The sequence below is a fragment of the Branchiostoma lanceolatum genome, chromosome 18 (genome assembly GCF_035083965.1).
Source record: "Branchiostoma lanceolatum isolate klBraLanc5 chromosome 18, klBraLanc5.hap2, whole genome shotgun sequence".
In the NCBI taxonomy this organism is placed as follows: domain Eukaryota; kingdom Metazoa; phylum Chordata; class Leptocardii; order Amphioxiformes; family Branchiostomatidae; genus Branchiostoma; species Branchiostoma lanceolatum.
Genome location: NC_089739.1, coordinates 6,980,446 through 7,001,819, shown reverse-complemented (window position 1 = coordinate 7,001,819; position 21,374 = coordinate 6,980,446). Strand labels below are relative to the sequence as shown.

At 40.4% G+C, this 21,374-nt stretch overlaps 3 protein-coding genes across 4 annotated transcripts; 1 reads left to right on the top strand and 2 right to left on the bottom strand.

The window, feature by feature from the left end:
• Window positions 1-1,003: 1,003 nt before the first annotated feature.
• Window positions 1,004-6,111, bottom strand: LOC136423761 (protein LKAAEAR1-like). Its single transcript, XM_066412045.1, has 7 exons — window positions 5,997-6,111; window positions 4,901-5,044; window positions 4,549-4,631; window positions 2,737-2,808; window positions 2,569-2,626; window positions 2,300-2,422; window positions 1,004-1,823 (listed from the first exon to the last, which is right to left on the bottom strand). Exons 1-7 carry the CDS (start codon window positions 6,012-6,014, stop codon window positions 1,755-1,757), a joined length of 567 nt encoding a protein of 188 aa, XP_066268142.1. The 5' UTR covers window positions 6,015-6,111; the 3' UTR covers window positions 1,004-1,754.
• Window positions 6,112-6,151: 40 nt separating this feature from the next.
• LOC136423760 (small ribosomal subunit protein eS8-like) lies at window positions 6,152-10,317 on the top strand. Its single transcript, XM_066412042.1, has 6 exons — window positions 6,152-6,254; window positions 6,903-7,009; window positions 7,431-7,530; window positions 7,969-8,144; window positions 9,121-9,250; window positions 10,144-10,317. The coding sequence occupies exons 1-6, from the start codon at window positions 6,179-6,181 to the stop codon at window positions 10,251-10,253; spliced, it is 699 nt and encodes a 232-aa protein (XP_066268139.1). The 5' UTR covers window positions 6,152-6,178; the 3' UTR covers window positions 10,254-10,317.
• Window positions 10,318-10,911: 594 nt separating this feature from the next.
• Window positions 10,912-21,352, bottom strand: LOC136423759 (V-type proton ATPase subunit H-like). Of its 2 annotated transcripts, XM_066412040.1 has the most exons (15): window positions 21,227-21,352; window positions 20,478-20,648; window positions 19,949-20,048; window positions 19,468-19,557; window positions 19,142-19,255; window positions 18,821-18,886; window positions 17,593-17,697; window positions 17,038-17,135; window positions 16,347-16,457; window positions 14,230-14,314; window positions 13,453-13,631; window positions 12,803-12,928; window positions 12,271-12,372; window positions 11,809-11,922; window positions 10,912-11,361 (listed from the first exon to the last, which is right to left on the bottom strand). In XM_066412040.1, the coding sequence occupies exons 2-15, from the start codon at window positions 20,636-20,638 to the stop codon at window positions 11,328-11,330; spliced, it is 1,485 nt and encodes a 494-aa protein (XP_066268137.1). In that variant the 5' UTR covers window positions 20,639-20,648; window positions 21,227-21,352; the 3' UTR covers window positions 10,912-11,327. The 2 variants fall into 2 exon arrangements, with proteins under 2 accessions (XP_066268137.1, XP_066268138.1); XM_066412041.1 differs by lacking the exon at window positions 18,821-18,886.
• Between the last annotated feature and the right edge of the window lie 22 nt (window positions 21,353-21,374).

Genomic DNA, 21,374 nt, shown 5'->3' with positions numbered 1-21,374 from the left:
TGTGCTTGTTTCGAAGGACATTCGCAAAATGGCATAAACCGGCGCTAATGACCGCAAACTTGTCGCCTGAAATTGCTTATTTAATATCTGATATGATCAGAGATAGCAAACTTAATCATCTTTACGGTAAGCACCCTCTAGCAGAATATACAGGAACTGCACTGCAGAACACACACACACACACACACACACACACACACACACACACAGATGAATGAATATATATATATATATATATATATATATATATATATATATATATATTATATATATATATATATTATATATATATATATATTTACACAAACGCATACACAGAGAAAAAGACTCACATACTTTCTCAATGAATTTTACTCATATGTTAGATGAGAGAAACGCATAAGTGACAGTTTTAGAACAGCGAAGGATTCTAAATATTTGTTTATTGCTCTTTTCTTTTTTTGGGTCTAAATTCCCAAGTTCTCTATGATACTATGTAACAGGCTAACTAACGTTTTAACACCTGTCCTAGAAGGGTGTATTTTGTAAGCGTTCACTCATCCGAAACCTCCATGCTTTTCCAAAAGAGTGAAGCAGACAAAAGAAGTTTCAACCCATGCATTTGTTGTTTCAAGAGACTTTTATAGGCAAAGAGGGTTTAGCCAGGGGGGGTAGAAAGGGTCATGTTCAAAAGCACTTTTGGCGCAGGAGAAAAGCACTCAGGTCAAGTGGGCCCTGCAGATACCCCTTGTTTTGTTGGCGATGACTCAACACGTTTTTCTTTTAATTTCAGAGTTTTGTCCGTTTTATATGGGACTGGGTTTTGTCAATCAATCAATCAATCAATCATTCAATCAATCACAAAGAAGTCTACTGTACAGATTGATAGGAATCAGATTGAATAGGTGTGTTATAATGATGAAACCATGCACATGACAAAAAAGTGATAAGAAGCACAATGTTCATAATATTATAACAGTTTAATATTAGCAGATAATTAGATGCTACACTCTGATATGTGGTCTTTGAATTCACCTGATTTTAATATTGTACAACCTCACAGTTGATTGACACCGCCTTTTTATAATCTCAGAACATTTCGTACACAGCTTAATAAAAAGATATTAGCCTGCCTTATCCTGTTATATATGTTATGTGCGTTATGTATGTGTCAATAGAAATTGAAGGAATGGAGTTAACCAATAGCAGCTAAGAATTGACCAAATATGGCTTTGTTATTTGATACTGCATGGAACGTTCAAATTTAGGGTGTGCGCGGGGGTGGATCAGTGTCGGCAACAGCAGATATTTACAGCTGCAATAAGTTCATAGCATTACTAAATATAGTCTGCAATATCTCTAAATATTCACAATATATACATGTACACAGTACACCAGTGCTGAGACTGTAGTTATCCCTAAATGGTTGATAATCGTTAAAAGCAGTGTTGGTTTTCTGCATTCACACTCATGAGTCATGGTACAGTTAAACCTGGTTACCTGGTGTAGCCAACCAGTCATAAGCCACATAAAGCAGTCCCGTCCATTTTGTTGACGAGTTCTTTTTGCTTAAAAGTTAACTATAGAGCCTCCAGGGACTGTTTTAACCATATACCCAACTTTGCCATTGAAAATTTATTAGTTAAGTCTTGTCTGGAGCAACCACCCCCAGTCCCCAACCATTTTTTCTCAGTCCCTTGAGTGGATGTTTAAACCAGGTTTGACTGTACTGTATATCCAGACAAGAATGCCACTACGCCCCCTGCCAGCTCAGCTCAGTAGTCCAGGTATCTCACTGTTGTCAGCCCTTTCTCATCTTCCAAGATCCCCTCCACTCGCGCTCTCTGATAAGGTAAAAAAAGCAGATATTCAATATGAAATACAGAAAGGTTAAGTAGTCATTCTCTATTGAGGTGAAGCAAAGAGGTTTTAACCTCCTTGGGTGAAGCAAGCTTTTTCAAATAGCCATCCTTGAAGCCTCATTCCTTCTACTCTGCTTGATTAATTGATTGATTAATTCACTCACCCATTCCATCATTCATCCAATTTCTTTCTTTCTTTCCTCCTTTCATGAGAGCACCATAAGTAAAAATAAAATGTGATATGATACAAAACAACAACACATAAACGAACACTTAGCGACAGATTGACTAAAACAAACTTTGCATTTTAGTCTAAGTAATTCATTCTTTCATTCCTTTTCATTCTTTCTTGTACTTCTTGTCATTCATTCATTCATTCATTCATTTATTTATTTATTAATTCCTTTGCATTAATTGGTTGATTGATTGATTAATTGATTCCTGTATTCTGTACCCACCTGCATCCTGTCAAGTTTGTCCCCAGGACTGGAGTTGTCCAGGTAGGGTGGTACGAGTGCCTCTAATCTCAGGGCCTTGAGTGAATGAGGCTGGCAGGCTATCAGGTGTTTCACCTCCTGTGCCTGAGGTGGTGGGATACAGGATGTAGTTAGGCAACTGTTTTCCAAATATATATATTTTTTAACACATAAGTCTTTTAAGAAATCCTACAATTTGGATGACTGGCATATCATAAGCAGTATCAACTTCCAAATACACATATACTGACCCTGTTACTCTGATATCTAAGCCGCATCACCCGGAGTCTGTTCCTGGCCTCTGCAGCTCTGCAGAAGAGGAAAAAATACATTCAAATATTACACCAAATCCTTCAGAAAGCACATTTTAATCCATTCTGATACCATACTAACAACTGAGATGAGAAAGCCCCACTTACTTGAGTTGTCCTATGAGCTTGCTGTGTTTTTCTTTCTCCACAAACTCATCCATGGACATGGGTGGGTTCGATCTGAAATAGAATTGAGGAATGAAGCACTTAGCATAAAATGTCACCAACATATTTGTATATATATATTAGAAGGGTAGTTTGCATATGACTACCAGGAGTATCTAACATTTTTAGAAGTACAAATTGTCATGAAATACTGTAATTCTCAAAATCTTTGCGGTGGTTTTACGTTAATTTTGCAGTTGTCACAGTGACCACTTCTTACTACAGTCAAACCTGCCCAAGGCGACCTTCCGGGGGACCAAGCAAAAACGGTCGCGATGGACAGGTGGTCGCCATGAAGAGGATTCCAATCATAACATGTTTCCAGGTCGAGGTGTTCAAATACAGTGTACTATCTAGATGGATGGAAAATTATGTGATTTTAGACAGCATCACCCTCACCAGGTTCAATTCTCATTGACAGAAAGATCCTACAAAAATTACATTTTCTGTTATCGTTGTAATATTTGTATACCGTTACATCGTGGACAAATGTTCGTCATAATTTTGTCTAAAAAATAATGTCTGCCTCGATGATCTCGCAGCGCTCTCCCGCATTCACACACACACGCATATACAATCTAGGTTTTAAGGCCTAAGACAAATCCCTAGAAAACACCTGCTGACCCCAGCCTTCTTTTGGGCGCCGACCGCTGGATTAAACCGGCAAAAAGTTGTCGATCTGACAACTGAAGGATCGGAAAACGGAAAGTTGTGATACCGCTGCCGAGCTCACACAGCATCGAAAGGTAACAGTGGAGCAGAACGCACAGCTTCGGCGATTACAAGCAAGCAGCGCCCAATAAAGATTTGTGAGAGTCATGGAAATAACAAGAAAATAAGAATATTAATTTTCATCGATAACGAGAGTATTCTAAATATTCATACACAGAAGCGTCGTGTTTTAGAAAAGTCAGCGTTATGCCGCGCTGAAACAAAGATGGCGTCGCGGACCGAGGAACAACATGTCTCGGCCGACGTCTTTTGCCCTCCGCCGCGGAGTCATTTTCCGGCGGAATTTAGTAAGACAGAGACACATTTTTTGTTGAAAATACAAGAAATGGATAGTAATTTCTGTGAAATCTGACTTTTTGACGCCATGCACTACGTAATAGTTTTGAAAATTGCGTTCAAACCGAACCGAGCTTGCGGTAAACTATAAGATTACGATGGGCACAACAACATCGATATTTAAGTATTCACAATCCTTTGTACTAACAATGTTTATAGTGGGAACGTTTCATTAAATCACTTCATGGAGGAATCAATGCTATTCATATATTTTTGTCCGTCAAGGTCTTAGAAGCATTTCCGCGAAATCCGACAGCAAAATCCGATGTCTCCACACGCTGGAAAAATGCGGTCACCATGGGCAGGGATTGTGCTCTGTGCGGTCCCAATTCGTGGCGGTCGCGGTCGCGTTGGACGGGTGGTCGCCTTGGGCAGGCCGCTTAATGCTTGTGCCTATGGGGAAAATTTTCGGGACCGAGGAAAAACGGTCGCCATGGCCAGGTGGTCGCGTTGAAGAGGTGGTCGCCTAGGCAGGTTTGACTGTATATGTTACTATAGTGCTTAACCGTAAACTTAAAAGCACAGTGAACACTCCAGTTTCTCCCTACAGCAAATCAAATCACCACCAACTTGAAGGCATTTGCAGTATATTGGGCAAGAGGTTTATCATCATCATCATCTGTTAATGTGCTTAAGCAAGAGGTTATGTGAGGTTTGGTGAGGTTGAAGATAAGCCATCTGACTGACCTTCTCTGTGCCTTGCGAAGGTCACGAACCCTCTTGAGGGTAGACGCTTGAGCCTCCTGAACAGGCTTTGGGGGTTCCTCGTACTGAGGGGGAAAAAACAAGGTCAACATTAAGATGGTAGCCAGAAGTTTAGCTAAATTTGTAATTTTATGTGGGAGTTTATCAATGGGTTATGATTTGATGTCAACCCTCCTACTTCCGCCAGGTACACTAAGACGGCAACATTAAAAAATGGGTTCTTGAGACCTTTTCAAGACTCTCATGATCATGAACCCCTGGATATCTTAAGTGAACTATAGGAATCCGAAACCTCATATGAGAATGAAAAAGTACTCATAAGAGTTCTACTCACTGCCTGGTATTTGCTTTTTTCCTGTGGCGCCATCTTGTTCAGCGTCCGCGGGGACAACTGGCGCCAGTTCTTCGCTACGAACTTCTCCTTCGGACCATCGTCATCTCCCGTCTTCTTCAGAGGAGGGAGGGTGACCTTTGAACCCTGGGGTAGGTACAACACAGGTATGATTTTTAGTTTGCATGTTTGGTGAATGGTTATCACCTTTCATTGTGGAACCCATCCCAATATAAACATGAGCTGAGCATGTCTTACAACTGCGCTACCTTCTTTACTCTCCTACTGTGAAATTACGTCCCCACAAACAAAAAAAAGTAAAATGATTTACGTTATACCAGGTTTTTTTCTAAAAAAATTAAACAAGAGGGAGCACACACAGGCAAGGGAGCGAATTCTATGTTTTTATGGCAGAATAGACCACTGAGGAAGGCTGTATGCTAAGGATTAAGCTAAAATCTGAATTCGACAAGGGAGCGCTGTGCTGAAAAAAGAGCCTACAGTGCCTCTCTTTCCCGATTTAGATGAACCCCTGTTATACAGTCAAACATGTACAACTACAAGTGACCACCTCACAAATTTATAGTAGTCCCTTTATAATTTTCCCATTGACACAAGCCTTAAGAATCCTGTCCATATTGACCACCTGTCCACATTTAATTGACCATGTTTTATTGGTCCCCTGCACAGTCTTCTTGGGCACTTTTGACTGTACCTAAAAAAGGAATTGTGTCACTTATGTCAGGACGCTCTCTATGGACATGGTCGCATTATCTTTTAATTTGCACATAATCAATATTACCAGAGTAATTCAATTAGATGGGAGCAAAGCAGCTGTGGCTGCTGTGATATTCTTGAACAAATGGTCACAAATAATTTAGGGTAAGACATTCAGCATTAAGTGGGTTTAGAGTCGCCTTTGTTCTCAGCCAAGGTATATTCTGCACCACCCTAAATCAAGTTGCGAATGTTCTGCTCTTCCAAAAGCAATAAATTCGCATTCTAGATAGTTAATTTGAGATCATCAACGTTGTAAAATCTCTGCACTGCCCTAACACTCGTAAACAAAGTCATAGAAGAAGAAGTAACTGTTGTTTACCTTTTTGTCTTCCGCCATTCGTCTAAACTATAATGATAGCCTTCACAGCAATCAGCACATTTGTTATTGTGTGCGTTGACTGTCCAAAAAGCTCTTAAAAACACGAAAATCGAAAAGAAACGCGTCCAAATCTTCACTCTGCTAAACCCGGAAGTGTTTGTTTGGTTGCCAGGTATCCCACAATGCACCAAAGTGACGAGTTAAGATTTACCCAGAATTCCCGGCAACTTCCTCTTTCCAGCTCGGCCGCCATCATGGGTAAGTGAAAGAAAAGTACACCTAGAAAATCCTTTACAATCCGCCTTAATGTTACCCCAAATTAACCCAAATATGGAAAGGACTCATGTCTAAGGGATTGATACTTGTAGAAGCCGTGTTAGTTTGTGCATCTATGACATTTAAGAGTCGCCGCTGTCGATATTGTAGACCAATGTTCCATCAACATGGCAGAAAAAATTATAATGCATGCACAAGTAGATTTTGTGCAAAGTAAAACGCCCTTATGCGGCACATAGTTGATTTCGCTGTTGCAGTTAGGCAATCTCTCCATTCTGCCTATCTGATTATATATATTTGTGATCAGACGAAAATAAAGAGATGTTGATATCGCAGAATGGCCAAGGGGAAAATTAGGGGGGGGGGGGTACCTACTTATCCCCTGTTCCATAGACTTTTTGTAGTGTGGAGAAACCTACAAACAAGTGACCACATCTAGCAATTGTGCCACTTTTTTTTCTGGTCACTTGGAGTGTTTTTCCTATTTTGGGCCTAGCATAAGACTCGTGTAAAGTGGCCACCTGCCTACCCTTACCATTTTTCTTCCACTCCAAGTCCCTTTGAATGGTGACTACAAACAGATTTGACAGAATATATCAAAATATTGAAATAATACCTTGTCCACCGCAGGTATCTCCCGTGACAACTGGCACAAGAGGCGCGCGACAGGAGGTCGGCGCAACCCCATCAGGAAGAAGAGAAAGTACGAGCTTGGCCGTCCGCCAGCAAACACCAAGGTGAGAGGTTCTTATCACTCAGTCATGTCCGCTGGGAATGATTTCAAGACTGAATGACTTCATTATTTCTCTACATTTAGCGAACTTATCCTCAAAATCGTGACTGCAGCTGGCAGGGTTTAAAATATCCACTTGTGAACTTGTAGAATTAGAAAACATAAAATTATAAGACCTAGTTGTGTTCCTGAGGTTTTTGACCCCAAATGAAAGCTGCATGTAGGGTTGGCAGGTTTTTGCTAGGGTTGGCTGGGTGACCAAAAACACAAGATTTGTTCCCCAGACCTAAGCAACATAAGCTCTGTGTTATGAATCAAATGATTTCTCAAAGCTTACACTTATAATCCCCAGAACAAACATTCCAAGAGAATTGGCTTTACGGAAACTCTTGAGATTAAATATTGCCCATCTTCTTCCTTCCCAGCTTGGCGCCAAGCGTGTCCATCTTGTGCGATGCAGAGGCGGGAACACGAAGTTCCGTGGACTTCGTTTGGACACAGGCAACTTTTCCTGGGGCTCTGAAGGTACGTGACTGAGAGATTTCCCTTGTAGAGAAATATGTGCTGCCAGTTCACCAGAACAATTTTTTTTATTTTATACTTAAAGCACCTACAGATTGTTGAAAGTTTTTTTATTCAGCAAATTTTTGACAATATGTACTTTTTTCACCAATCCTCTGTTAGACTGATCTTTTGCTGGACCCTTGAGGTTCAGCCTCATTTTGCAACAATTCATTTTTAAACATGTCTTCAAAGTCTGTATAGATATCCCTCCATCTCATGATATGATGGTATTGCCTTGGAAGTCATAATGTTTCGTAAGCATTGGATGGTTTAAAACTAATAAAGGAAATTAAAATCAGCCATTGCAGAGATTGTCCATCTACAGCTTAACAGTAACAGTTAAACTCAGAATCTGTGCTTTATGGCCACAATTAAATCATACTGTCTTCTTTCCCACAGCCATCTCCCGTAAGACGCGTGTCATCGATGTCATGTACAACGCCAGCAACAACGAGTTGGTGCGTACCAAGACGCTGGTGAAGGGAGCCATCGTGCAGGTCGACAGCACGCCCTTCCGCCAGTGGTACGAGGCACACTACGCTCTTCCTCTCGGACGCAAGAAGGGACAGAAACTGGTTAGTAATCCTTCTTTCGTTCATGAAAGTCAATCTGTTTCATTAGAAATCATTCTGAAGAAACTTTGAACACAAAAATGTTTGTCCAATTTTTGTGTTGGAAATTACAGTTCAACGTTACTTCAGAAAGTTAATCTGCATTGATAGTCAACCTAGTGCAGTGTAGAGTTGTAACTTAGTTCCTACATAGTACATGTAGTAATGTTTTTGGGCCTTAAAGGGGCATATTGTGACATGAACATAAAACAAAATTCTTTGTTTTTGATTATTTTTCTACATCATTAGTTGAATCTACCTTATTACACTGCACAGCAATATTCATCACGTACGGATGCGACTTTGAAGTGTCGTGCGAACGTCTTGAAAAAAATTATATACGCAATCCCCGCCGCCGCTTGAATTGGCCGCCATCTTGTCCAACATTCCGACGAACCACCGAACACGCGACGTTCTGAAGTTTGTTCACTTGTGGTGATTTTCCTGTGACGCTCGAACTCCGACCATAACGGTCGATTCGGATTTCTCTTAGCGTTCTACGCTGGCTTGTTTGCATATTAACTTGCGGGACGCAAGTTAATATGTAAATGAACCAGATTTTACACGTGTTGCGTTTTTCGTCGTTTATTAATGGTGGAAATGTGACAAAATGACGGGAATATGTTGGAAATAAGTAACAAATAAGTTACAAATGTGAATCTTAGTGTAGGTCTTTCAAATTCTTACTATTTGTAGTTTTTGCCCACCAGATTCTACAATATGTCCCTTTAAACTAGTTAAAGAAATAAAAGGAGAAAACAAGTCTGTCCTTACTTACCAGGTTTGTGTTCATCAATGTTTTCATCCCATGTTAACATCAGATATTTTAATGGAACTATGGTCATGACCCCAATTGCAAATTCCGGTATCTTCGGTATCCGTCTTATATCTGTGTGGTGTATGTGTGTTTGTCTTAAAACATTTCATTTTACTGTTTCAGAGTGAGGCTGAGGAGGCAGTCTTGAACAAGAAAGCGTCTAAGAAGATCATGAAGATGTACAGGGAGAGGCAAAAGAAGGCCAAGGTCGCCCAGCCCCTCGAGGAACAGTTTGGGCAAGGAAGATTGCTTGGTAAGAAACATGATGGTCTTAATAGATTTCTTGGGTTTGTAAAAGATTCCTTGAATTGTTCTTTCACTCAAGTTGATAAATCAGGATATTGGACTTTTCACAGCCGAGTTCTTCTTACGTTCCAACATTCTTGTAGTCTTTCTGCTGCCCTCCCCAGGGCTGTAAGATCATGACTGGCAAAGGTTAATTCCAGCCACTATACCCACGAGGAAGGAAGCACACTTTTAGATTGCTTAGTTTTACCCTTCAAAATTGCATGTTGGCATATTGTCTGATATCTAGAAAAAAATGCTGTTACATGTAATTACAAGTTGAAGATAATATTTGAAGCCCTAAATGTTGAATTTGACGATGCCTCCAGCAGGATGATGACACTATCTGGTATGGAGATGGTTCTGTGCTGTTCCAGCACTAAGAACTGTCGCATGACCCAACCTTTGTCATAGTTACACTGACTGCTTCTTTAGTTACTGTTTTGCCGACATGTACATTGTGAAGAAAAAGCTAAAGCAGAAAAGTTTTACTAGAAACTCACATAATATACATGTAACTATAGGTGGTAATCAATTTTATTTTATCAGCCATTGAGTTGCTTTGTATTCTTAATTTTTTTGCTTTATTGATAGGCCAAAGCAAAGAATAAACATCCAAGTGATGTCCTTTTGGCATAAACATTTTCACAAAAGTTACATTTCTCTTGCCATGTTGTGTGTTGGGAGGGCATATGCTGAAAATAACAAGTAGGAAAGCATCAAAATGTTTACTAAGGTATTTAAAGTGCATACCTAAGATAACATTAAATAAAAAGTACTCTAATGAAATATATTGTTGGTTTATAAAGGCAGAGTTAAAAGGGTTGTTTAATTGAAGATATTTTTTTTTTGTTCCTACAGCTTGCATCGCATCAAGACCAGGACAGGTCGGGCGGTGTGACGGCTACATTCTTGAAGGGAAGGAACTCGAGTTCTATTCCAGGAAGATCAAGGCCAAGAAGGGCAAATAGGCAACACCTGTACATGGTTTCACCACCAGAAATGCGCTAAATAAAGTCTAAAAATTGAAAACCACTTCTGTCTCTTGGGTTTTTTGTTGTTGTTCTGTTGATGAATGTGTTTGCGTGGATGGACATGTGTTTTTGATTATTTCAGGGTGCATCCAACTTTTGCACATGAGCACAATGGACAGTAAACTATAGTATATGTAGGGGGCTGTGCAAGTACTAAAATTTCAATTTCTTAATTACCTTGACCACATACCCTTAGTTATATAGTTAAAGCTTGGCAATTGCTATTAAGGTTGACTTTTGAAGTGTTTCAACTAATAAGCATTTCATCATACTCCAATGACATTACTCCAGTCATATTCCTCTGAGACTGATGGGTTTTAAACAATTGTACCATGTCAAAACCACAACCCAGTCATCCCAATGATAGTTAGTGCAGAAAATACAATCTCCTTCCCATGACCATATGTGTGGCAAAACCTGGCACCAGTAGCCCCCAAGTCATGTGGCCTTTTGATGTAAATGTTCTGTTTTTGGACACTAATGATAATTATATGCATTTCCATTGTATTACTAATGTACTACAGAATTGTTTCAACCCTTCTACTGTGAAAACAAATGTACAGTATTTCACACAACAGACCTCACACATATAAGGTAGATTTAAAGATGGTTTAATGTATTGTTGACAGTGTAGAGGACGTTGCCTTACAACTATATACCAGCATTGCAATTACATTTCCAATTCTAACTCTGATGTGAACTATTTTTCACATTATACAACACCATGACAATATACACATTTTTAACATACTAGTACATGATTGCATGTCTCATAGTGACTTATATACAAAATAACATAACTTATTATGTAGATTACTTTTGGATTTTTGTCCACTGACTGGTTATCTATCTTATAGGTCTGATTTTGTTATATCATAGGAGCTAGTCTGCAAATCTAACTCAAGTATAGATATACATCCACTTATACATCCGTATGTCCAATACATTACGACATTAAATACACCACATGATTTCATCTCTATTTGCTCAGACTAAATTCTTCCTGCACCTCTACGCAGCCTGCAGCTGTTTTCCCAGGTATTCCCTGTAATAGAACAGCAAAAGAAATTAATTACAATGTACATGTATACATTGGTAGACGGTTAAATTCACCTAAAATATAAAGTTTTGATTGGACGATACCCAAAATAATCAATGACATGATATAAAGTTGTATGTGTTTTTAGGCATTTTTGTCCAACTTTCTCTTTTGTCCTGTTTTTTTTTTCATGCTGCCAAGCCATGTATTAAAAACCTACTCTCCAAGCAGAGGTTGGTGGGGAAGATTGTGAACTTTTTATCATATCCCCCGTTTTTCGTCCGCTCTAGCCAGAGCGATTCCTCTGCATGGAGAGTACCATACTGTTATAAGGTGGTTGATAAAGGCATGTTCAATACTTACAACCATGGCATGAGTTTTTGGCCCGCCAGAAGAGCCTGGAACTGTACAGATTGTTGTTATAGTGTGGTTGATTGAGGCATGTTTCCTTACCAGTTGTGCACCATGAGTTTTTGTACTGCAAGCAGAGCCTGGTAGCGAACAGACTGGTCCTCGTGGTGCATGTGCTGCATTACCAGCTGTTTCCCTCCCAGGGTCTCAATCAGGCTGAGTTGAGGGTTTAAGAAGATACCATCCATCATTAGTTTCATCTGTTTGTAACAAAGTTCTTTACATGAATTATTAATATGTTTACCTGCCAATGTTTCAGTAGTACTGCTACCTTCCTCAAGGCAATACTGACTGGATCTACTTCCCACTGCTAGTTGCTAGTTGGTGCTGCAGTGGGAGGGATGCAGTACCAAACATGACTGAGCTTGTATCATAATGGCAAGTGGACAGAACCAGTCAGTATTCCCCTAAGGAAGGTCGCAGATGGACTACCAAAACTTGCTATCACCTTTTCAAGAACGTCAACATTACAACAGACAACGTGGAGCTTAGAAAGGGACTTACTGTTTCCCGCGGGGAAGATGTCTAACGTACTCTCCAATGTCGTGTGAGGCCACCGCTAGTATCTGTGGGTCCTTCGATGTCTCCAGCAGTCGAATCAAAATCCTACAGACGTTCAAAAAACCTTGTTAGTATACAGTATATGTGAGACCATTTTCAAAATGCTATTACTAATAGTAAATTTTTGCAGGAACGATAGGCATAAAAACTCAGCCGTCAAAACAGACTGATACATGTAGGTTACTGTAATAGGGGGAATGTTTACGGGGATTTAAATATGCGGTAAGGAGAAAATGGGGTGTGCGCTGTACTTTTAAGTTTGCGGTCGAAACTACCATGCAGGATTTTCCTATAAAAGGGAAACTGTTCCTGGTGGTATCAGGTTTGCAGTGAAGCGGTTACCATGGAAAACACGGACATTGAACCACTGCGAGCATTTCCCCTCTTACAGTATCTAAGTTCTAACTATTAAGATGTGTGGCACGCCTAACACTAAAACAGAAGAAAAAAGTAATTGTGTCAAAGTTTTACCCACTTCAACAATTCGTAGTTCTTCTCGTTGAGTCTGCCAGCGTTCTCTCTCCAGAACTTCTCGGACTTGTGAACAGGGCTCCACTCCAGTCTCCCTGAACGCACCTCACTGGAATACTCGTCAAAGGAGCTGGAGGGCACAGAGAGAAAGTGTGTTCACTTTTTATTTAATTTCTATCATCTTTGCTTAGAGGATTATGAATGTGTATGGTGCTGTTTGTGAGGACAGCATAACTTGAGAAGCTGTTGATGGACCTGTTTGGTACTGTATTCGATATGTGGATAGATGTCAGCAAAATAAAGTTTAAGTTCTATCACAGGGACCCTAGTGACTTTCTATGGTACTGCAGCAGAACTTACGTCATTTTTTTTCATGTTCTGGACATGCTATGGTCATGATATTTGGGTAGCAGATAGCTCTGGCTGGAAAATTAAATAGCTCACTACTAGTAAATGACAATTCTGGCAGAAATACGCCCTGTTTTCTCTTGAACATTGGCTGACAAGTTTTGGTGAAAAATATGCTGCCCTTTTTTCAAACCTGGCAACCTTCTGACAATCTACATATACAACCAAAGCTTGGTGACTGATTGACAGGGACTATGTGCCCATTTGTGCACCTTAATGTCTTTGTCTATGGTGTGCTCATCATACCTGAGGTCCTGCATGCTCTCCTGAAGTTTCTCCTCCAGGAACTCGATGTCATCTGTGATGTCTGGGTCTTCAAACTTCTGCCCCTCCAGAACCTCCAGGTGTTTCAGCACCTTACACTGGATCATGGCTAAGGCATGGTCTTTGATACATTCTCTGTCTGTGGGCTTCTCTAGCAGGTTCTGTAAGGGCAAGAACAAGGTTGTCACATGTACATCACATGATCAGTACATGTAAGTCACATGTACATCACATGATCAGTGCATGTAAGTAACATGGCTAAGGTGTGGTCTTTGACACAGTCTCTGTCTATGGGCTTCCCTAGCAGGTTCTGTAAGGGCAAGAGCAAGGTTGATCACATGATTCATGCATGTATGTCACATACATTTCCAGTTCTGGATTTGTACATCACATGATCAGCACATGTCCATCACATAGCTAATGTGTGGCCTCTGTGGAGCTTCTCTAGGAGGTTCTGTGATGGCAAGTACAAGTGGGTGGAATAATGTAATAGCTTAAAATAATAAGGAAGAAATGTGAAAAAAAGTATGTCATGATTAGAGATAAATTAAATAATATGCAGTTATTGTTAACTGTATCTTATTGGTAGAAACTTAAAGTTTGTATCAATATTTGTTACCATGGCGAAAAGGCATTATTTGTTGAGTACAAGTTAGACATGACTTTTTACCTAGGAGTCAAACCTGTGACCTCTCAATCTTGCGTCCACTAGCTTAACCACTAGGCCACTATGACACTATCAGGCAAGCCAGTACCTACCCGGAAAGTTGCCAAAACGATACGAGTGACTTTCTCCTTCACTGACTCTCTCAGTACATCACTCAAGACTGGAATTACATTATATCTGAAGGGGAAAAGGAAGAATGTCAGTTAACTACAAAATACAGAAGAACATGTTTACTCTAGTGTTTAAAGATCTTTTGAAACAAAATAAATGTTGTTCATAGTCTTTCATAGAGTCCATTCCAAGACACCGCACGGATGTTTTTTGCCATTGTTTAGAAGTAATTCGAAACCTTTGTAACTATTTGCAATATAAATGTCATGGTTTCTTACATTTCGAAATGTGTTACACTTTCTAAATGTTCCCACATTTTCGTGGAATGTTCAAAATATTCATGGCACCGGGAACAACATTTCTGATACTTTCTAAAGATTGGCTACAGCACACTGCCTTTATTTCGAAATCTGAATCATTTTTTCGAAAGAAAAAACTCACAACCTGCTGTTAATTAGTTAATAGCACCCAAAAATAGACGGTTGAAAGGAGCGGTGACACCCCGCCGTGCTCTCACCCCGAGTCGGGAGTAAAGTAAACAAACAGTTCATTTCTGCCTCCAACGTTAGCAGGACAACAATCCGAAAGAAACATTACCACTGCCTAATCTCTCGGCTTCTCTATCAATCAAACCTAGAAATCTTGCAGAAACGACCCAAATGCGACAGAAATAACAAAGTACCGAAGGAAGCTGTAAGTGGTAACAGTAGTCTGCCCCTCCCCGTGATCGGCACCGCTAACACAACTGGGACGTAAAAAACCCTGCAGGTCCAGTCTAATTATGAACGCCAATCAGCCAGTACAGAAAACAGTACAGGCTTTATTGTAAGCTGAACAGTCAGAAATCCTCTCTGGTGGGATTTGTTTCGGAACCAGAACGTCTCGTGGGAAGCAAGCATGGTGGGAAGTTTGTTCCGGCATGTTGTTGTTGGCAGACGGCATGGCTGTTTCTCCCGGGGAGGAGTTAAACACGTTGTCTAAAATATCTATCTTTTAACGTATGTTGATAGAATTTAAGATTTGAATGCTAAAATCTAAGCATTACAATAGTATTGGCGTGACGTTGTTACTGTGAAGTTCCGTATCTATAATTATTTGACAATAGTTTCCAAGAAAGTTCCCCCTACACACAGAATAGACTCCCCCAAGCAGGCCGCTGCGTTATAAATGTTGCAGAGATCTACGTTCTTTTTTTGGTGTTTTCCTCCAGAATCTTCGTGATTTTGTCGGTAAGAATCCCTGTATAAAATACAACACTGCCTTTTAGTTGACAATTTACTGATACCATGGGAAAAGGAAGCCTCCATTTGACTGTACATGTCGCGGAACTTGAGTGACATATCAAAAAACCCTTTGCGGCGAGTCGGCTCTCCCTTTGCATTGTGCCGACTGTCGGGCTTATTTGACGTGGATAAAACTTTTGCTTTTGCTCAGTACCTGTGGTATTTTGACCACTGATCATTTGCAATGTTTGCTGGCCCTTTTTGTGCAGCAAAATTACAGTTGAATTGTGCTTATCCTCTGGAGGAACTCTTGCCGGTGTCCACAGACAGTGTCACGCCTGCCTGCCGGCATGCCCGGTCGGCGGTCCCCGCTCGATCCAAAACATGCTTTGTTAAGATTAGCGGCTCGTTACGGGGGGCAAATGACCCAAATCTTTATTTCGAAATCTTTCGAAACTTGACACAAACCAATTTATATTTCAAATCTATTTTAAAAATTGATCTCTTTTGACAGTCACTTTCGAAATGTTTGCAAATTATCATAACAACTTCTAAAACATTGTACTCTCGTATTTCCTTTTTTTAGAAACATTTATGAATACTTCTAAAGATTTGTAATTATATAACAATGATTCGAAGATATTACAAATATCATTAAAAAAACCGTGTGGTGACTTGGAATGGACTCTAAACATCTTCCCAAAATGTCAAGTGACATAAAAACACTGCTAAATTACTGGACAAGAATATTGCTGCCTTGCTTTTTTCGAACAAAATGTACCTAGTTTGTATGAAAATGTACCCCAATTCTCTCAATGGACTACCCCAGCTGTATGTATGGACTGGACCAAGGACATAAAAGAAGGGGTGTTCACCTGTCCATCTGCATGGCAATCTCAGCATTGAAGGCCAGCAGCCACATGGAGAATGAAATCTGATATTGCAGCTGGAAACCAATCTTATTCCCTGCTACCACGGTAACCAACCTGTCAACCAATCAAAGATGAGGTTCAAATTCAAATTCATGTTTCTAGAATACACCAAAAGTATGATTATGAACAGGGCTCGCAATCCATTTTTGGAAATAGGTGCACTGGTGCACCCAACCAAAAAAATCAGGTGCCCAGTAAGAATTTTGGGTGCACCACATAAAATTTAGTCGAATGTCAGCAAAACTTAATTACAAAGTTTAACGCTACTGCCTCTCTTAAGAACCACAATCTGTTATTTTATGGCTAACTTTAAACAAGTAATACATCAAATAAAGTGCAACAAAAGGTTCTATTGCTTTTCTGATACTTACATTTCAAAAATATTCTGTATACTAGTGTATGAAAGTACTTTTACCCTATAGCCTACGAAAATATCAACAAGGTGTACCAATTTTGGGTGCACACAGGTGCACCTGCACCCACTATTTCGATCCCTGATGAAACTAGCGTGGAGACATAAAGCCGTTACGAGAACAATACCTTTCAAATTTCAGCCTATTCTCAATTACATGTGATATCATATCATGTCATAATTTTTTATGCATCATTTTATAATCTGTGTTAAACTACTGACGTGTTGATCCCATCCAGTCTCATGAAGCCCAGTCGGTACTCATTAATTCTCAGCATCATCATCAGACACCCCGCTACAGTCTGTCGGTAGTCGTTGTCCTGCATGGCCATGGCAACAAATATAACTGTGATTCTACTTGACACACTGATACATTATATATGTGTTTGCTTTATGATTTTCTCTCATTTTTTCACCCCACCTCTCCCCATCTCCCATCTGATCTTTTGAGACCCAATATTCAGGATCTTGCAAAAATTATTTTCTTGAGAAAGTTTGTGAGAAGTTACTTTTTTGATCTAGGAAAGATTGTGCACATTTTCTCGTCAAATTTCCAACATCCCACTTTTGTTCACCATTGCCACAAGTGACAGAGCCTCTTTTCATCTCTTGCTAGTGTCTAATCACTATTCCCAGAAGTTAAACAGCACCCCTCCTCAGCTCATCACCCCCAACAAAATATACAACTGGAACATCCCCCTTATCACACCCCTCCTCACCACACAAGTGAGCCTCCCTCACCACACCAGTAGTCCTCCCCCCCCCCCCCCTCCTTACCTTAGCAACTAGCTGGTTCTTGAGCCAGGTGAAGAAGTAGGTGAGGTCCGACCCCTCCATCAGCTCACGACCCCAACACGCCAGCTTAGCGATGATCCGCGCCGCCTGGGGGGAGGGGGAGAAAGTACGAAAATGTACAGTCAAACCAGTACTAGTGACCACCTCTGCATAAAGACCGCCTGGCCGTTGCGGCAACTTTTTGGTGGTGCCTTGGATTATCTTACCCAAAGAATCAGTCTATTGTGGCCGACCATGTTCTAGGACCATTTTCTTCAGGTCCGTTGAGTCGTCTCCAAAGTCATGTTAACTGTATAGACATGTTGTGGTGGCCTAAACAAAAAGTACATTCAAATGCCACTATTTTAAGATTTTGGTGCCAAAATCGGGAATTCAGAACAAAATTTTACCTGATGCTTCCATTCACAAGAACTGCCTATGCATATTTTTGTTTTTCTATCACATTTCACATCTCAATCTACAGCCATATGACGGCCAGTACATTTTGCGTTGAGCTAGTCCGGTACTCTGAACCAAAGCCAAAGCAAAGACGATTTGCAAATAAAGCCCAGGTTTTCATCTGTGTTAGTTTAGAGAGCACAGAAGCATCCACACCATTGCAGCTGTTAAGAATGAGCAGGACTGGAAATCAAACAGTGTGATAAAAATGTGTTCTAGTCTGATTATTTGTAGTTCTTTAAAGAGACAGAATTCAATACATATAAGTGTTTTTAGGACTTTGACCAGTTCAAAACCACATGTCCATGCATTGTTTTGCCTGTTTGGAAACCTTTACAGTAAAATATATTAAGTTATTGTGTGTCATGTATCACAGTATGGCAACCTTTGAAAATCAAAACAGTTTGACAGAACATACTTGAAAAAAAAAACACTTTTTCTTTACAGTTCAGTTGAAAAAGATCACTTAGAGCTTGCTTAAAATTTAGAATACAGTAATTTTTATGGTTTCATTTTTACTTTAAAATTTCATTGTTGAATTCAACAGCCAAAGAATCACAGCAGATTTCAAAACCTGTTTTTGTTTCAAGCCATTTTGTAGCTTGAACTTTAACCTGGCCCTGAACTACAATCAGTCCCTCTTGCTTCACCATGGCAACCTCATTGCAAGCGAGGTGCAAGATGATCCCAGCCATCAGGAGTGAGGGAGGGAAGGAGGGAGAATCCGAAGGAGGACAGCAGCACCCAACTTGCGAGTTGGCACCCGACTAACCTGGAACACTGTGAAATGGTCGGGCCTACCCAGCATGCTCAGGAATTGGGCCCAGGGCACCTGGGGCTGGAAGTTGCCATGGAGACAGGTTGCCATGGTTACCATGCATGTGTTGGTTGCCATGGTTACACGGGTAAGTGTACCATCATGCATTTCCATACTACTGTGCATGCATGACATCTAGCAGATTGTAATTGCACTGCATGCAAATATGGAATTTCTAGTCTAGTCAAACCTGGTGTGTTAACAACGTTATTGGTGCAATCTGGAGTTACACAACAAAATGGTGATAGTCAATAGGTTCTGGTTAATGTTACTAACCTGGTTAATGACAAACTGGTCCTGTCTGTTGAGCATGTTGATGAACTGAGACCAGGGTGCAGTCTTCATCTTCTTGGCGTAGTCAAAAAACAGGTTCACCCGATCATGCTTCTCCTGTAAAAAAGAAGAAGGAATTTTAAAACTTTGACATTTCAAAAGCCATAGACACCAGCCTGGCAACAGCAAACTACCAGAGAAGAAGCAAACATGGACACTTTGGTGGCCAGTGGTATGAGGGTAGAGAACATTAACATTATGCACATTAAATGCCACTTAGGCTGTATTTTTCTCAGGGAGATACCACTTGAATTAGGGGGTATTCTGACCTGCAGCATATCATCCACCATAGTGAGGATGTACTGTACAGTCTGGTCCTTGGAAATCTTCCCCATCAGGTTTTGGAATGTCTTCACAGCCTGGAGAGGGAAAAGTAAAGAAATGAACCACTGCTATTTTTACAGCATCCACATCACTACACCATTGCCTAGGTCACTATAGGACATTATCGGATTACAACCCATATTTTCCTTGTGTTGGCTCCCCATCAAAGTTGGTGACGAGCTTGCTTTGCATTTTTTGGTCAGGGGCTCAAACCCTATCTGGGTCATACCAAACGACTATAGATTAAAAATGGTACATACTTTGTCTGCTTAGCACTCCGCACTTTGGGAGGTGACCACACATCACTAGCACTGGACCAGCCCCCAAAAGTGCCACTATCACCCATTTTCTAACATACCAAAACAAAGAATCTAAGAAAGTAAGATCGCTGTCATTGTACGAGACTGTACATGTAGCGCCCCCTACCTGCATGCCCTTGTCCTGCAGCACCTTCTCCCTGTTCTCAGCGGACACGTTGTCAAATTCTCGAATGAACTGGAAGTCTTCCTGGGAGATCATCTGGCCCCTGAGAAGGGTTGGATTCAAAGTTAGCAACGCCTTTAAGTTTTCTTTCTATTCAGCTAACTAGAATGCAAATTGAAGCTTGCTTTTTGTTTTCACCTGAGTCAAGTGAGGAAATAGGTACAATACTGGGTTCTGCTAGGGGTTCAAACCCAGAACCTTTAAATTCTAAGTCAAAAACCAGAAGACAGCCCTAAATACATGCATAAGACTTCCTTGCTACTACTAGTACCTTAGCATAATCAATGTGTTTATCACTTTATGTGTAGTACATTAAGAAAACGCACTTGACTTGATATAAGCAATAACAAGCTGGTCTTAGTCACCATAAGAGAGTATCAGTTAACTTAACCCAGCAGAACACAACACCTAAAGACTTGTAGCAGAATAATACACTGAAAACAAGGACATCAACCACAAGTTTTGTTCTTACTGTAGATAGGACTGCCAGTTGACCCTGTGTGCTCGAACATCTGCGGCACGCTGGGATAGCGGGTCGGTCGCGATGATGAACCCGCCCGCGCCCTTGAACTCCTCCGCACGATCCAGCTTGGCCAATGACGGCACGCCTTCCAGAGACTGGTACGACGACATTGTGCTTCGTCTAGAGATGGAAAAATATGAAAAGAAAAAAAATTGATAAGCTTCACAGACATACATGTAGAACTTGGCAGTTTGTCATATCACACTGAAAGGCTTGTCATGCTTGCTTTCTGATCGAATCTGGGTTGATATGTTGAAAATACTGAGCACAGACGTAAAAAATATACCAACATTTTCTATCATTCTCATTCACCAATATTATCCACAAAAACATATTGCCTGCTTCACACTCAGGCGTCTAAAAACTGGTCAGCCTATAAAATTGTGGGGTTGAAAAATTTCATTCTATGATATACAGAACGTATCCACGTCATAAATATCACTCCCGTGATACACACACTGTAATAGATATAGACTATTAACATCCTTGCTCAGACGAAGACGAAATTTTGTGTATCTCAAATTTTTTTCACGCCCCCCTCCCTCATCTCCCGTTTACATCATCGGATTTCTCAACACAAATTCTCTAATTGCGAAAGGCTGACAAGAAATTTTCCACAGTTTAGAGAACAAATGCTTTGTTCCGCCTAATCGAATAAAATCAATCGTTCTAACTGTGTGAAAATTGACAAAACGCACCTTTTCTGTCGTCTGTCTTCCAGAAATCGAAGAAATCAGACCTGAGGTCACGTCTGGTCACGTCAGGGTCATATGACAACAAAACCTCGCGAGAACGAACGGGATTTTGTGCTCTCTTTTAGGGACCGTGCATTTTTCTTTCAACAAG

Bases quoted from the DNA above. Each gene is read 5' to 3' on its own strand.
- LOC136423761 (XM_066412045.1), bottom strand. The intron at 4,632-4,900 runs GTGAGTAGAACT...TTTCCCCCTCAG, and splicing joins AAAAAAGCAAATACCAGGCA to TACGAGGAACCCCCAAAGCC. The intron at 2,423-2,568 runs GTCAGTATATGT...CCACCACCTCAG, and splicing joins TTAGATATCAGAGTAACAGG to GCACAGGAGGTGAAACACCT.
- LOC136423760 (XM_066412042.1), top strand. From the start codon at position 6,179: ATGCACCAAAGTGACGAGTTAAGATTTACCCAGAATTCCCGGCAACTT. The intron at 7,010-7,430 runs GTGAGAGGTTCT...CTTCCTTCCCAG, and splicing joins GTCCGCCAGCAAACACCAAG to CTTGGCGCCAAGCGTGTCCA. The intron at 8,145-9,120 runs GTTAGTAATCCT...TTACTGTTTCAG, and splicing joins GCAAGAAGGGACAGAAACTG to AGTGAGGCTGAGGAGGCAGT.
- LOC136423759 (XM_066412040.1), bottom strand. From the start codon at position 20,638: ATGTCGTCGTACCAGTCTCTGGAAGGCGTGCCGTCATTGGCCAAGCTG. The intron at 14,315-16,346 runs GTGAACACCCCT...TTTCCCCTTCAG, and splicing joins ATTGCCATGCAGATGGACAG to ATATAATGTAATTCCAGTCT. The intron at 11,923-12,270 runs GTAAGTCCCTTT...CCCTCAACTCAG, and splicing joins CATCTTCCCCGCGGGAAACA to CCTGATTGAGACCCTGGGAG.